The sequence below is a fragment of the Chelon labrosus genome, assembly GCF_963514085.1.
Source record: "Chelon labrosus genome assembly, chromosome: 17".
Taxonomy (NCBI): domain Eukaryota; kingdom Metazoa; phylum Chordata; class Actinopteri; order Mugiliformes; family Mugilidae; genus Chelon; species Chelon labrosus.
Window position 1 is genome coordinate 2506311 of NC_140350.1, and position 14856 is coordinate 2521166.

Below are 14856 nucleotides of genomic sequence, written 5' to 3' on the forward strand. Positions count from 1 at the left end.
TAAATCTTTTCATCTACTTCAGTCCTAATCATAAATACCAAATGTTTGATTATTTTCAATATTTTAACCCTTTATATGCTAGTGTTTGTGATGGCATCCAAAATTTATCGTAAAAAAACACACAAAAAATGAAATATTTTCAATAATCTGAATGCAAAACTGATTTTTCTTGGGGGGATTATTAGAGCCTTGGATATGACAATGAACAGTAGCAAGATTGATTTTGATGGATTTTTAGTTTTTTTGTAGTGTCAGATTTACAAAAATAGTTACGTTGTTACCACTAAGGGACAAAAGTGTCCTCTTGTAAAATGCCATAAAAATGGCATATGTTAATATTTTTTTCTGCTTTTTTTTACATAAATCTTTTCATTTACTTCAGTCCTAATCATAAATACCAAATGTTTGATTATTTTCAATATTTTAACCCTTTATATGCCAGTGTTTGTGATGGCATCACAATGCATTACATACAATGCATTTCAATTAGGAGTGCAGTGTCCAACAACTTCGACCTCTAGAAGTAAAACATAAATACATAAATATTTAAAAATGTGGAACAGAAAAGTACATGAATGGCATCAGGAATGTTGTGTGTGTTTGTGCGTGTGTGTACATGTGTATGAGTTCAGTTCACCCTCATACACAGGAACTGCAGCAAAAGGATGTGTGAACTTTGCAAATGTGTTTTCCACAGTTGCTGTGATTTGCAGCTCCCAAGTTTCTTATGATATGAAAGTGATGTTATTGGTCATGAGGAGAAAGGGATCCTTGCATTGATTGTGTGTGTGTGTGTGTGTGTGTGTGTGTGTGTGTGTGTGTGTGCGCATGTGTATGTTCAAGATTCAAAGAGTTTATTTTCATGTGCTCAGTGTAGAAACATGTTTCCCTGTACAATGAAATTCTTCTTTTGCCGTCCACCCAAATGCCTACGAATATAAAACAATCTTACAATTAGAATATAAAAAGATACATATAATACAAAAATATAAGATAACTAGTGCAAATATTGTATCAAGTGAAGGTAGGAGGGAGCAGGAGATCACCAGGCGGATCGGAGCAGTATCTGCAGTGATGTGGATACTTAACCGGTCGGTCGTGGTGAAGAGAGAGCTAAGCCGAAAGGCGAAGCTCTCAATTTACCGGTCGATCTACGTTCCAACCCTCACCTATGGTCATGAACTTTGGGTAATGACCGAAAGAACAAGATCGCAAATACAAGCGGCCGAAATGAGTTTCCTTCGTAGGGTGGCCGGGCTCAGCCATAGAGATTGGGTAAGGAGCTCGGACATACGGGAGGAGCTCAGAGTAGAGCCGATGCTCCTCCACATCGAGAGGAGTCAGTTGAGGTGGCTAGGGCATCTGGTAAGGATGCCTCCTGGATGCCTCCCGGGAGAGGTGTTTCGGGCATGTCCCACCGGAAGGAGACCTCGGGTCGGACACAGGACACGATGCTCCTCCCCGCCTCTCGACGTGGAGGAGCATCGGTTCCTCTCGACGTGGAGGAGCATCGGTTCCTCTCGACGTGGAGGAGCATCGGTTCCTCTCGACGTGGAGGAACCGATGCTCCTCCACATCGAGAGGAGTCAGTTGAGGTGGCTAGGGCATCTGGTAAGGATGCCTCCTGGACGCCTCCCGGGAGAGGTGTTTCGGGCATGTCCCACCGGAAGGAGACCTCGGGTCGGACACAGGACACGATGGAGAGATTACATCTCTCGTCTGGCCTGGGAACGCCTGGGGGTTCCTCCGGAGGAGCTGGCTGAAGAGGCTGGGGAGAGGGCTGTCTGGGATTCCCTGCTGAAACTGTTGCCCCCGTGACCCGGACCCGGATAAGCGCGAGAAGATGAAGACGAAGTGCAAATATCGATATGCAAATGAAATGAAAACAATGTACTGAAAAAATTTAAACAAAAGCTGGAAAGTGAACATGGCATGATTTTAGTCTGTGATTGTAGACTTCTGTCAGCTCTTGAGGACTCTGATGGCAGTGGGGAAGAAGAAAAGTCTCGAGGTCTTATATTTCACACTCCTGTACCTCCTTCCTGAAGGTAGGGGTGTGAACAGTCTGTGTTGGTGGCAGGTGGGGTCTTTAGTTATGGAGGCAGCTCTCCTGCGGACTCTATGCTTGTAGATATTCTGCAGAGAGGGCAGTAGAGTCCTGGTGATCCTCTCTGCAGGCGTTTGGGGTCCCGGCCATAGTGCTGCCATACCACACGGTGATGCAGTATGTGTCTAATTGAGGCGTTTGATCTATAACATGTGTCCTTTTACTTCAAAGACACACAGGTGCAGGTGCAAAGTACAAAACAGTAGGTTCATTGGATTTCAATGGGAGTTGTTTGTACACAGCACAAAAAAACAATACTAATACTACTAATAATAATCCATCAAAATCAATCTTGCTTCCATTTATTGACATATCCAAGGCTCTAATAATCCCCCCAAGAAAAATCCACTTTGCATTTAGATTATTGAAAATATTTCATTTTTTGTGTGTTTTTTTACGATAAATTTTGGAAGCCATCACAAACACTGGCATATAAAGGGTTAAAATATTGAAAATAATCAAACATTTGGTATTTATGATTAGGACTGAAGTAGATGAAAAGATTTATGTAAAAAAAAGCAGAAAAAAATATTAACATATGCCATTTTTATGGCATTTTAAAAGAGGACACTTTTGTCCCTTAGTGGTAACAACGTAACTATTTTTGTAAATCTGGCATTACAAAAAAACTAAAAATCCATCAAAATCAATCTTGCTACTGTTCATTGACATATCCAAGGCTCTAATAATCCCCCCAAGAAAAATCCACTTTGCATTCAGATTATTGAAAATATTCCATTTTTTGTGTGTTTTTTTACAATAAATTTTGGATGCCATCACAAACACTGGCATATAAAGGGTTAAAATATTGAAAATAATCAAACATTTGGTATTTATGATTAGGACTGAAGTAGATGAAAAGATTTATGTAAAAAAAAGCAGAAAAAAATATTAACATATGCCATTTTTATGGCATTTTAAAAGAGGACACTTTTGTCCCTTAGTGGTAACAACGTAACTATTTTTGTAAATCTGACACTACAAAAAAACTAAAAATCCATCAAAATCAATCTTGCTACTGTTCATTGACATATCCAAGGCTCTAATAATCCCCCCAAGAAAAATCAGTTTTGCATTCAGATTATTGAAAATATTTCATTTTTTGTGTGTTTTTTTTACAATAAAATTTGGATGCCATCACAAACACTGGCATATAAAGGGTTAAAATATTGAAAATAATCAAACATTTGGTATTTATGATTAGGACTGAAGTAAATGAAAAGATTTATGTAAAAAAAAAGCAGAAAAAAAATATTAACATATGCCATTTTTATGGCATTTTAAAAGAGGACACTTTTGTCCCTTAGTGGTAACAACGTAACTATTTTTGTAAATCTGACACTACAAAAAAACTAAAAATCCATCAAAATCAGTCTTGCTACTGTTCATTGACATATCCAAGGCTCTAATAATCCCCCCAAGAAAAATCAGTTTTGCATTCAGATTATTGAAAATATTTCATTTTCTGTGTGTTTTTTTACGATGAATTTTGGATGCCATCACAAACACTGGCATATAAAGGGTTAAAATATTGAAAATAATCAAACATTTGGTATTTATGATTAGGACTGAAGTAGATGAAAAGATTTATGTAAAAAAAAGCAGAAAAAAATATTAACATATGCCATTTTTATGGCATTTTAAAAGAGGACACTTTTGTCCCTTAGTGGTAACAACGTAACTATTTTAAAATCAGGTATGAGGGTTAATAACGGGTAATCTAACTAATTACCATTTCCTCCGTTACAACGCCATTACCGTTACCGACAGCTAAATGTGGTGCGTTACTTGCGCTGTCAGCCAGCCACAAGAGGTGTTTTTCCTTTGGGTGGGGTGGGGTGGGGTGGGCGGTAGACGCCTTAATGATGATTGGCTAAGGTAGAGTAAGATGGTAAGCCAATCATCGGCAGGGCAGTGTTCAGTTGGGCGGGTGTTATTTACACACAAACGCGTGCATAGCAATATCACACAAGCGATCAGAGATAGCCTGCAGCAATGGAGAGATCGGAGCATTCAGAGGTAAAGTTGATTTATAGGCACTACTTTAACCTCATTGAGGTAAAAGGCAAGAACGTACCCGTGAAGTGTACCTTACGTTCAGAAAAAAAATCTAATTCTTAAACGTATTTAAACATTTTTTATGCAATAGTTACTTTTACTGGTAACTAGTTACTTTTATAGTGAAGTAATTCAGTTTCTAACTCAGTTACTTTTTGGGAGAAGTAACTAATAACTATAACTTACGTGCCCAACATTGAGCCTAAGAGAATGAGGAAGAAAATTAAACTGATACTGTCTGATAAAAGGTTTTGATAAAAATACATGACCAGGCTAATTCAAGAGTGGTTTTGTAACTCAGAACCAAAGAACCAGCTGTGCATACAGGATAAGCTGTCAGGACTGCCTGGGAAGACTGCCAGGAGTCTGGAGAGACTGGAGGAACCACTTGCAGACACAGATGAGACCACTTGGGATGGCATCCCAGAATCTGGAGAGACTCGTAGAACAGCTTGGAGCAACGTAGACCCGGTGGCATGATTGGTGCAGTGGCTTAGGAGGGGAATCCCAGAATTTGATACAATGCAGGATCTCTTAAAAAACATCAAGGACCACAAAACTGTCAGCAACAATAGAGGAAGGAGGAAAAGGGAGCTCAGTACAATAAGGCCCAGGGGGAATAATGCTAAAGGGGGAGAAACTAAAACAATGAGATGAGAAATATAAAGAATCGATGTGGAGAAAAATGTTTCAACAAATGAAATTAAAGAGATATTAGCTAAGAAAAGCTCAAACCACATCAAGAAACAATGGCCTTATCAACAGCAATGAAAACTCAGCCTACTGGAAGTTAGTGAACCGAGTCACTGTCTGGTGCAACAAAATCAACAAAATCTTATCACTGAATCACTGTTTACTTCAGGATGAACCATGAAGTGCACACTCCACTCATGATTCAGTCAACAGCAATGACCTGGAGTCAGCCAGGAGCACTACTTTTCTGGGCATGCACACCAGGGATGACCTGACAACAACTGTAAACACCAATTCCATCATCATCAAAAGAACCCAACATATCCTGCATTTCTTGTAACGGATCCGGACATCAAACTTCCTTAAGGAAGTCTTAAGATCTGTTGCTGGAAGTGCATTCCAAAGAGGCACCGCAGCAAGCATCCTGATCAGAAGTCCATTCAGATAGTGAGGAGAATGGCAATGGGAAATTGAAACCTCTCTCCTATCTATGTAATACTCATATCAGGCGCCACCCAGCCCTCCCATGAACGGTTCACCCCATCAAGGGGCAGTGGGGGTTGGGTTTGGGGGCTACTGGTGCACTAATTTCCATTGATGATGGACAGCAACAGCTGGTATCAGTGACAAAGTAAATTCTTAAACGCATTATCTGCTCAAGCTGACAAATACGCCTCCCAAACCTATTGTGCGACATTGCTTTCTCAAGCAAGATAATCATTCCAAATGTTCTGCTGAACCCACAGAGGAGGATTTCAGAGGTGAAGACTGGACAATTCTTGTCATTCTTGCCATGCAAACTCAACTGAGCATGAATATGGACAGGAAATTCATGGGGAAAGAGGCATGACAGTAGCCTGACGAGCCAGACCCACATTAAATGTAGGGTCTGGGCACTCTCCATAGACAGGGCTCAACTGGAGGGGTGGGATAAACGGTTGTCTTTCAAACTCCCTCTCCACGCAATAGGATAGCGATTGGACAACCAATCAGAGCAACGAAGAAGGTGACGTAGTCAGAGCGACGGAAAAGAGAGTTCCTTGCATGTGTTGTGGAAAAAACCTGTTCGCCCACAGGTTGAGTTTCTCCTGCATTAATCATTTTTAAGCTGTGGATCAAACTTTTGCTGTATCCGGTTGGCAAAACTCCAAATACATCCTTCTTTTGTAAGAACGACCTCAGTGCAGTTTCTTGTTCTTTTCTCAGAGAAAAGCTTAACTTCAAGTCCTTCAGAGTGGCGGCCAAAGCCGATTCGAAAGAAAGTTGTTCGCTAGCAGCAGCCGTCGCTCTGGTAGTTCTAGCAGGATGGGGAATTCACGCGTAATTCACGGAACTTATGGTCGCAGGTCAGTCGTCATCATGTTAAGCCTGCCCACCGACTCCTGATTGGCCCGGTCCATCTTGGATTTTTCGAAATCTCAAGTCAACGGAGAGTAACTAGACTGCCCCTGGAAGCACATGTAATTTGCTGCCGCTAGGGGCGCGTCTAGATTCTAGGCTAGCATGACAGAGCATCACCAGAGAATTCCCGCAGCAATCTTCATTTATTTTGGTCAAATCAAAATGCATCCCCTCAAATAAAACCTGGAATGTGCAAAATTCGATTAAAAAGAATAAAATACACAGAAGAGAGTGAAATATTGTTTAATGCTGTGAACTGGTATATCAGGAACCCCTGCCAAATTCCCCTTCAATTTCCAAGGAATAACTACCTGCAGGAACACAAGCTCTTTTACATGTGAGCGCTTGTGCGTCTGTGTACCTGCGTGTTCACAGGCCAAAGAGTAATTCTCTTTGTTAATGCTACTCCGCTGGGCTTAAAGCTATATGCTAAAGTTCAACCTTCAGTTAAACATTGCTGGACCAGTTTTTTTTTTTACAAGCTTGTGATTTCTTCAGACTGTATTTATGCTAAAACAGCAGCTCACTGTCAGCCAGTGAGAACAGGCAGTGCAGCAGCTAGTTTGATGAGACATGCAGGCTTCAAGGCAGAGAATTGCATGCATAACATAGACCAAATTTTGCAACAGAGTTCCCAAGAACAAGGTTCCCATGCATCACACCACCAAAATAACCAATACTGTAACACACAATGCATTGTTCTTCTCTGCCACTACGTGTAGTTATAGTCTCAAGTCATCAGTGTGCACTCAGACTTTAAAGACGATGAGTGTGAGTGTGTGAGAAACTGGAGACAATGTCAGTGTTGACAGAAGAGCAAAGAGAGGATTCAGAGAAACACAGAGGAAACAATAAATATTTTTTTTTTTTGCAGAGGATTTGTCTTCACTTTAAATTTCATTTTTGATTATTGATGAAATGGCCGGCACAGTGGCGAGGTGTTCTCCCTGTGTCTGCGTGGGTTCTCTCTGGGTACTCCAACATTAGGTTAATTGGTGATTCTAAATTGGCCGTAGGTGTGAGTGTGAATAGTTGTCTGTCTGTGTTACTGACTGGCGACCTGTCCAGGGTGTACCCCTGCCTCTCACCTGATGACAGTTGGGCGACCCTTAACAGGACCCTTATTCATCTTCTATATTCCTGTTAAGGAATAAGCGGGTATAGAAGATGAATGCCCATGATGTCAGTTCACAGTTTGTGTACTCCCACAATAAATCCCCAGCCTGAGACTCATATAAACAAGACAACACAGTCTGAACTGCAAAGGATTGGATTTTATTTTATATTGGCCATGTTTGTTTTTTAAGAAAAAGGCCTCAAATTTACAGATGATATGTACAAGAGTTTAGTTTCAGTCATTTTATAGTCCTGCATGCATTAGACTAGTCTTAAAATACAAAAAGCTTATGTACATGAGCTTGAATTTACTCGGCAGTGTAGTATCTAGACATGACTCACTGTTTCACTGTTTTGTCTGATCAAGATGTCAAAATGATAGCACAAGGATGTGAATCAACAACTGTGGGAAAATTATGCGCCAGTTTGTCTATTACATCTTCCAGGTATGTCAGATTTGTCATTAAGTCTGATCGGGGTGTGTTGTGCAATCCAAAGAACAATGTGTACACTAGCAACGTGTTGACTTGCTTCCAGGTCCCCATAACAAAAGCTATTTATTAGTCTAATGAGCCAAACAATAGAGAACCGGTAGATGCAGAGATAAAACACTTTGTTCACAGAAGATAACAGAGAGACTGGTGTTTAACAATGACAGTAGGTTCACATGACATGTGATTTCAAACCTTACACATGTTTAAGTGTAAGCATTAATAGGTTCTGTTTTTTTCTTTTCCACTACTGCTCAAATAATAGTCATGTGACTATGTGCACATTGAGCGTTATCAGTGCGTTATCAGTTCATCAGTTTCCTCGTTGTTTTTCAAACTCAGCAAGGGGAGCGATTTATCTGACTGAGACAACTGAGGCAGGATATTTTCTTTGGAAACCAATCTTGCAAGGACTTTTTCACAAACAGAGTAAATATGAGGAACTATGACAGCCACCAAAAACTATGTCAACAGCTATACGACCATTTGGTTATTGTTTAAATGGATGTCATGCATGTGTTGCAGAAGCATTGTGTGGGCAAATTAAACAATTTAGAAGACATCTGTCTACAAGTGTCAGACAGTGGCACCAGCATATCTATTGCCCATATACTGAAGGCTGAGATGAAAGGACACCTTGATAATTACAAAATCTTGACTTGGCACTTAATCAATTTTCAGTAAAACTGACAAATGAAAGGGAAACGTAGCATATAGTGGTGTTTGCAGGTAAATAAAAAATTAATAAGGCATCGGTGAGATGATGCCGGTTTTACGTTGCACAAACTGACATCGGGACTGTTCTGTTCTCTGTAGTTAACAGATTAGTGAGTGATCACACCTTTTAGGGTTTACAATTGAGCAAAAAAAATTAAAGAAAGCTGTACACCTGTTCCACACCTAAATTGCATTGCGGTTATAATTGAGTCAGCATAAAGAAGCATTGCATTTGAATTTTAACATTTGACCTGCTTCCGCATGCATGCACCAGCAGGTTTTGGAATTAATGATGCGACAGATGCAATTACAAAGAATAAACACGGAATCAAAAAGCAAAGCTATTTGTTTTAAAGTGGAACACACATAGGACCCACCCAGGTGTATAATGAGCGGTTACTATGGAAAAAAGAAAACACACAAGGGTTAAGTAAAGTAAAGAACCATTGGCAACTACAACAGAGAGATAACAGGGTGTCCGATGTTTTCAGTGCAACTCATTGCTAAGTTCAACTGGTAAAGGCACCACACCATTCAGTTGTACTTTAGCAGACGGTAACCAGTGACGGGTGGTTCTATCTATCCGTCTATCTGAATCATCCCATTTAATCCCAAGGAAAAGCACACCAGTAACCAAATGTGATGACTAAGCTATTATTATTGCTGCTGTGGTGTCAGACTCATCCTGTGCCAGAATCATAAAAATCTAATTCAAACACATTGCCAGACATTGTTAGCCAAAGGTCTAAAACACAATCTATGAAGTGATCTGGCCCCATTTCTCAACTTGTCTTTTTAAAATCTAAACCTCTTAAATTTCCCACAGCCAACGTGAGGTAGGTTCAGTTATCAGGTTCATTTCTTGTCTTCATACCTGAAATGATGGACAAATGAAGGTCAGGAGAAGTTGCATTGCTGCCAGCAGTGATATAACCTTCTGTAAAGTTGTGTTTCACAATAAATTTGTTTAAAATAGTGAGCACTAAATATTTTATGATGGTGCCCACTTTCGAACAAGCCCAGCATACTTTAGAGTTTTTATTTCTTCTAAAATGCTTGTCCAGATGTGTCTATCATTTAAAAATACCGTCTTTGATGAATAAAGGATGATAAAAGAACGCACGTCCACTGCAGGCGGGGGAAAAGAAAAAAAGAATCTGGGCAATTCCAAAGGCAGATTGTTTTGCAAGACGGTATGAAGCTAAGCAAAAGATCAACAACAGATTTTTTTCTGCAAAAGGATAAAAGGAACAACCTGAGATTCTGTGATGACCTGTGCATATTTTACACTCAAGGTCTGATAAACTGGAAGCTCTGTACTCTGGGATCTTTTCTTTGGAATGTGATGGCACAAAATAAAATGCACCCCATTCAGGGAAAGCAGAGTCATTTTCAAATTGGAACATCTGGTCATGTGACATACAGATGAGATTTGCCCAGTGTGATTTCAGTAAATTCCCCAGTAGCCAATCAGAGCCAAAGCTCCACAGAAGAAAGTGTTCTCAAGTTGTTGCGCTGTAACGATATATAGCATTTTTCACAGAGAAGTCAATACCTCAGAGTATAATCATCAATTAAAAGGTAGAAAACACTGGTGGATTTAATAAACATGTGAAATAAGTACAGAAAAATAAAACATACCCTTCTTCTAAGGCACAATATGTCATGTAGATGCTTAGATGTTGTAATACAGTTTGACTTTCACTATCCAAAAAGCGTTTAAAAAGGCAACTGGACTTGAAGAGTTTTTCTCAAAACCTCTACATGTCCAGTCGCCTTTTTTAACGCTTTTTGGATATTCCATGACCTGGATGACAGACAACCTTCACAGACACTTTGATTTTCACTGTTTTAACATAGCATTGTCATCCTTGGATGTTCCAGCCACTACGGCTAAACCATGCCAGAAAGGTTGTTGCAGCATGATGATTTGCTACATCTTCACTCAACAACTGACTCTGCTCTAGTGATGTTGACTACATGTTTCTGTTGTACAAATGGGTTGCCTGAAACACCACAGCCTGTGCCACCACATGCCAATTCACTGATGACATATCAGCATGTTATTGTTTGAGGTCAATTCAAATCGTGAAGCAGTTAGCTTTCCTTCCACGGAACATTTTTGAATACAGCTCAGTCAGGTGGAAAAACATGAGTATGACATTCCTCAGCTTTACACACACACACACACACACGTCTTCCCCACCAATCATTGTACTCTGAGTCTAAGTTTAGTTGGAAGCTGATGTTTAGAATGAATCGATTTATAGTAATACAGCTGTTATTCACATGTCAGAGCCCTAATTTTCAAAATGATTGGTTTACCACACCTGCCTGAGGGAATGTTGTGCTCTACCAAAACAAAATCCAGACAATTATGACAACCACTTCACAAGCCTGCAAAGAAAATTATTACATTTCAGATATTGGGAATATAATAGGGAATAATAGGGAATTCATAACAATGATTTAAACATAAAAAACCCAAAATACACACGGTTTAATTAATTGTGTGACATCAGTTATTATTATTATTATTTTCTTTGGAAACCCTTCAGGCTTTGCCATAGAGTTTCTGTCATGCTAGCATTTTTAATGCTGCCAACAATGCTGTCAGCATAATTGACAGAGTGAAAATTACTGTTTTGACATTGCACATAAAGAGATTCACATTTATTAGTGGTTAAAATTGCTCAAGCATGACGACTGTAAACAAAAGGTTTTAAATCCTTCATGGTGAAATGATGGGCTCTGACAGAAAAATACAAAAATAAATAAATAAACACGGTAAACTGCAACCAACACAGACAACCAGAAATGTTTCTAGTTGTATGTGAAAGTGTGTGCTGAAGTCAGCTAGATTTTGGAGAATGAGCTAACATGTAACTTTTCTGTTTGTTGGTTTTAAAAAAGTACTACAACAGCAAGCATCTCACAGCCATGTGTCCATCACTTTTTTGTGTCCTGCTGGAAACCTTTTGGTTGTGCTATATGCAGCACATGCCTGCTTAGGGCTGTATTTCCTATATCTTCAAGAGTATTATTTTCAAAATGCTGTGTCAGATTGAGGATTTTTTTCTCGAGTTACAATGTGTTATGGCGTGTGTTTCAACTGATACAGAGAACAAAATACCTCTGCACAAAACTGGACAGTCCTACAACCAATCAGAGCCATTTTATTGTAAACAAATTCAACTCCTTGGTGCTGAGATGACATGTATGACTACATCGCTGTTACTCTTCTGTCCATAATGCCCACCCAAAGGATTTGATTGGCCCAGCAGATCTTTACTGGAGCATAATCAGATCCCAACGGAGGCACTCCAGACCAACTATCCGCCCCAAAAAATGTGGGGGATCCAGGTCTGGCTTCCAGGCTAGAAGCATAGAGAAAACACATATGAGATCTGCACCCGAATGGGAAGTCAGAATTAAGACGCACAAATCAACAACATATAAAAATACAACAAGTAAATAAATGCATAAATAATTTAATTTCCCTGAAAAATGACGTGGACCAGAAACCACGTACAGCAGGGTGGCATGGCGCCAAGATAAAGCCATGCCATGCGTGGAAAGTTTGCCTTTTCTGAACCAGAGGCTCATCACTTGCACTCATCCACAACACATACATTATAAACATGTTTCATCTGAGGTCATGTAAAGCAACAAAATCCCAACTGCTTTGTATACAACACAGCAAATAACTGTGATGATTGGCAATGACTGTGAAGAAAGTATCAAACATCTAGAAAAGTGTTGTTGCAAACCAAAAAAAAACTTGCACGCACATGGAATGCTACAAATGCTACAAAACAGAATATTCTGCTTTTGGCAACAGCCAAGCATGTGTTATCACAGTGGTCGAACATCACATCCCCTGGTGAATGCAGGTCTGTGAAGTTGGTATGATTTGCACAGTTGTTTTGAGATTGAAATCACACTGCAGTTTCAGAAAAGCTGGAGGAATGTCCACTGTAGCATGACTACAAACACATACGGCATCCAATACTGGCTTGCAATCTCCCTTAACAAGCAGAGGAATGCAACCAATCAAATAGAGTACATGGCAAACAAATCCGCTACTTCTGAATCGGGCCTGGCTGCTCAAAAGAAGATGTCCAGATGAAAACCATGTAAAAAGCAAACACTACTTAATTCAAAAATGAACTTTCACGTGACAAACAAATTCAACTTTAGTGCCTCTTCAGTGAAAGAGTGAGTTATGTCATCTTGTCACCATTGTGTCCAAAATCAGTATGAAATTCTTGTCAGTACTGACACTTGCAGACTAGAGACCTGTTGACAGTTCTTCTTATAAACCCACTGTGATGTTTGTCTCTTTAGCAAGTCTTAACTGTGCAGCTCGGGAAAACCACTGTCACATTGCAAGTCCACAGACATACAGGATGACCCCAGTAACACGCAACAGGATACAAGTGAAAATGTGATGGACAGGAAGTTGGTGTTGGCTGACATCATATAAGGAGATCGGGGCTCTCCTGTATCAGTCAGGCAGAAGCTGACTCCCAAAGACCGATGGGCTGCTGGATCCTCGCCCCGGGGGGCTCTCTGGTCCCAGGCAATGGGGTGCAGGTTTGGGCTAGGAAGAGAGTTGCGCTGGATGACAGAAGGTCGGATGCAACATTCAGGCTCTTGTCAAACAGCTGACAGCTGTGTGGGCTTCCATGGAGGCAGATCGAGCAGAGCCTGGACAGTCATACCCACCTTCACCAGACCACGCTCTTCTAGGATGTGATGTGGCAGACATAGTTTGTCCTGAGTTAGCGGAGAGAGAAAGTCTCCATCAGTTCATGGCTTTGATAAATAAAGGTGTAGATCAGACCAGGCGGCGTGCATGACAAAACTTGTATAGATGTGGTAGACATTAGGCAATACGAATAAGACTTATAATTTATGATCCTGAGCCCATCGTTTAATATCACTGGCAGATCACAAATCATATAAAGGTAAACAAATACACTATAACACTATCTTGGTAATGCATGAACAAGATTTTGAGATAGTTAGCATTAATTACCTGTGGGACACCCAGCTTCTTGCAGGCATCCAAGAAGTTCTCAACATTCCGACGGCACTTAGCCATGCTTAGCTTTGGCTGGAAGCCAGAATAACAATCATGTTAATTTATTAAATCAAAAGCGGAACAAAGGAAAAAATAGCACTAAACTGTAAAGTCCTGTAGGCTATGAAGACAACAAACACTTTATGGAACCACTATGACCATAGAAGTTTAATTTAGATTTATGAGGAGGTATTTTATATAAGATTAAAAAAAAAAAGACCCGTTTTAGATGTGCTTACCACTGCAGGTGATGGTACATGGATGCTGGCTACAGACCGAGGACAGATGTGATTTGCTAAATGGCAAAGGACAACTCCGTCCATCAGAGCAGCTCCAACATCATCTGGAAGCAGCACCTTCAGTCTGGACTCAATGTTCTGCAGACACATTATCAAGTATTACTGCCATAACAAAAGATATACTGTAAGTATACATTATGGGTAAAAAGGGATGTTTATTGGTTTTTAATTATTCATTCCCAGAGGAATGCATGTGGGTGTAAATCAGCTAATGAGAAGAATTTTGTCATCTGTGCTGGGTCATGTTTGAGTGTAATTTAAGCTTAGTAAGTTCATTAAGCAACATCTGTCGCTTCACATTATGTATCTGTTCCTCATCAGTCAATTTGGGCTTTTAATGCTGCTCTATTATTTTGGTCACTTCAGCTTTCCTATGCCCTATAAATTATTTAATTCTCACTTTCAATGTCACCATTTAGTGACATAGTTGTTTTTGTCAGCGTTACCCAAGGCTCAAGTTTCTGCTCTAACTTCTGTCACATCGCATTCCCTCCTCCCCATCTCATTACCAGCAGCATCTAGACTCCAGGGAGTCCATTTCCTATCTCCTACCTACACCTGTGATGTCCCATCTCATCAGAGTATAACTGCCAAAATATTTAATCTCACAATCTCTTATTACTTACAATAAATCTTGCTTCTTCCAGATTGAATAATTCAAATACTCCTGATAATATAACACAACGACAAGCCTTACTTGGATTTTCCAGAAACATTTAGTGATTTGTTTAAAAGGGAAATTAAGGAAGGTGCTTCCAATACACCTGAGGCCCACAGTTCAGGGATTCACTTGCTCTTAGATTACTACCTGGGAATTAGATAATCTTATGCAGAAGGATAAGTCATACATGGGGTCAGTTATCTTATCTGAACAGTGCACATCACCTG

General features: G+C 40.0%; 1 protein-coding gene across 2 annotated transcripts in view; it reads right to left on the reverse strand.

Annotated features, from left to right (window-relative positions):
* Positions 1–11739: 11739 nt before the first annotated feature.
* Positions 11740–14856, reverse strand: part of lrch2 (leucine-rich repeats and calponin homology (CH) domain containing 2) — a 30163-nt gene continuing 27046 nt past the window's right edge. For both annotated transcript variants that reach the window (XM_084564660.1, XM_084564661.1), the window contains 3 exons: positions 13909–14046; positions 13625–13702; positions 11740–13362 (listed from right to left, as the gene is read on the reverse strand). In XM_084564660.1, coding sequence (XP_084420786.1) covers positions 13243–13362; positions 13625–13702; positions 13909–14046 — 336 coding nt within the window. In that variant the 3' untranslated portion in view covers positions 11740–13242. The remainder of the gene's footprint in view (positions 13363–13624; positions 13703–13908; positions 14047–14856) is intronic.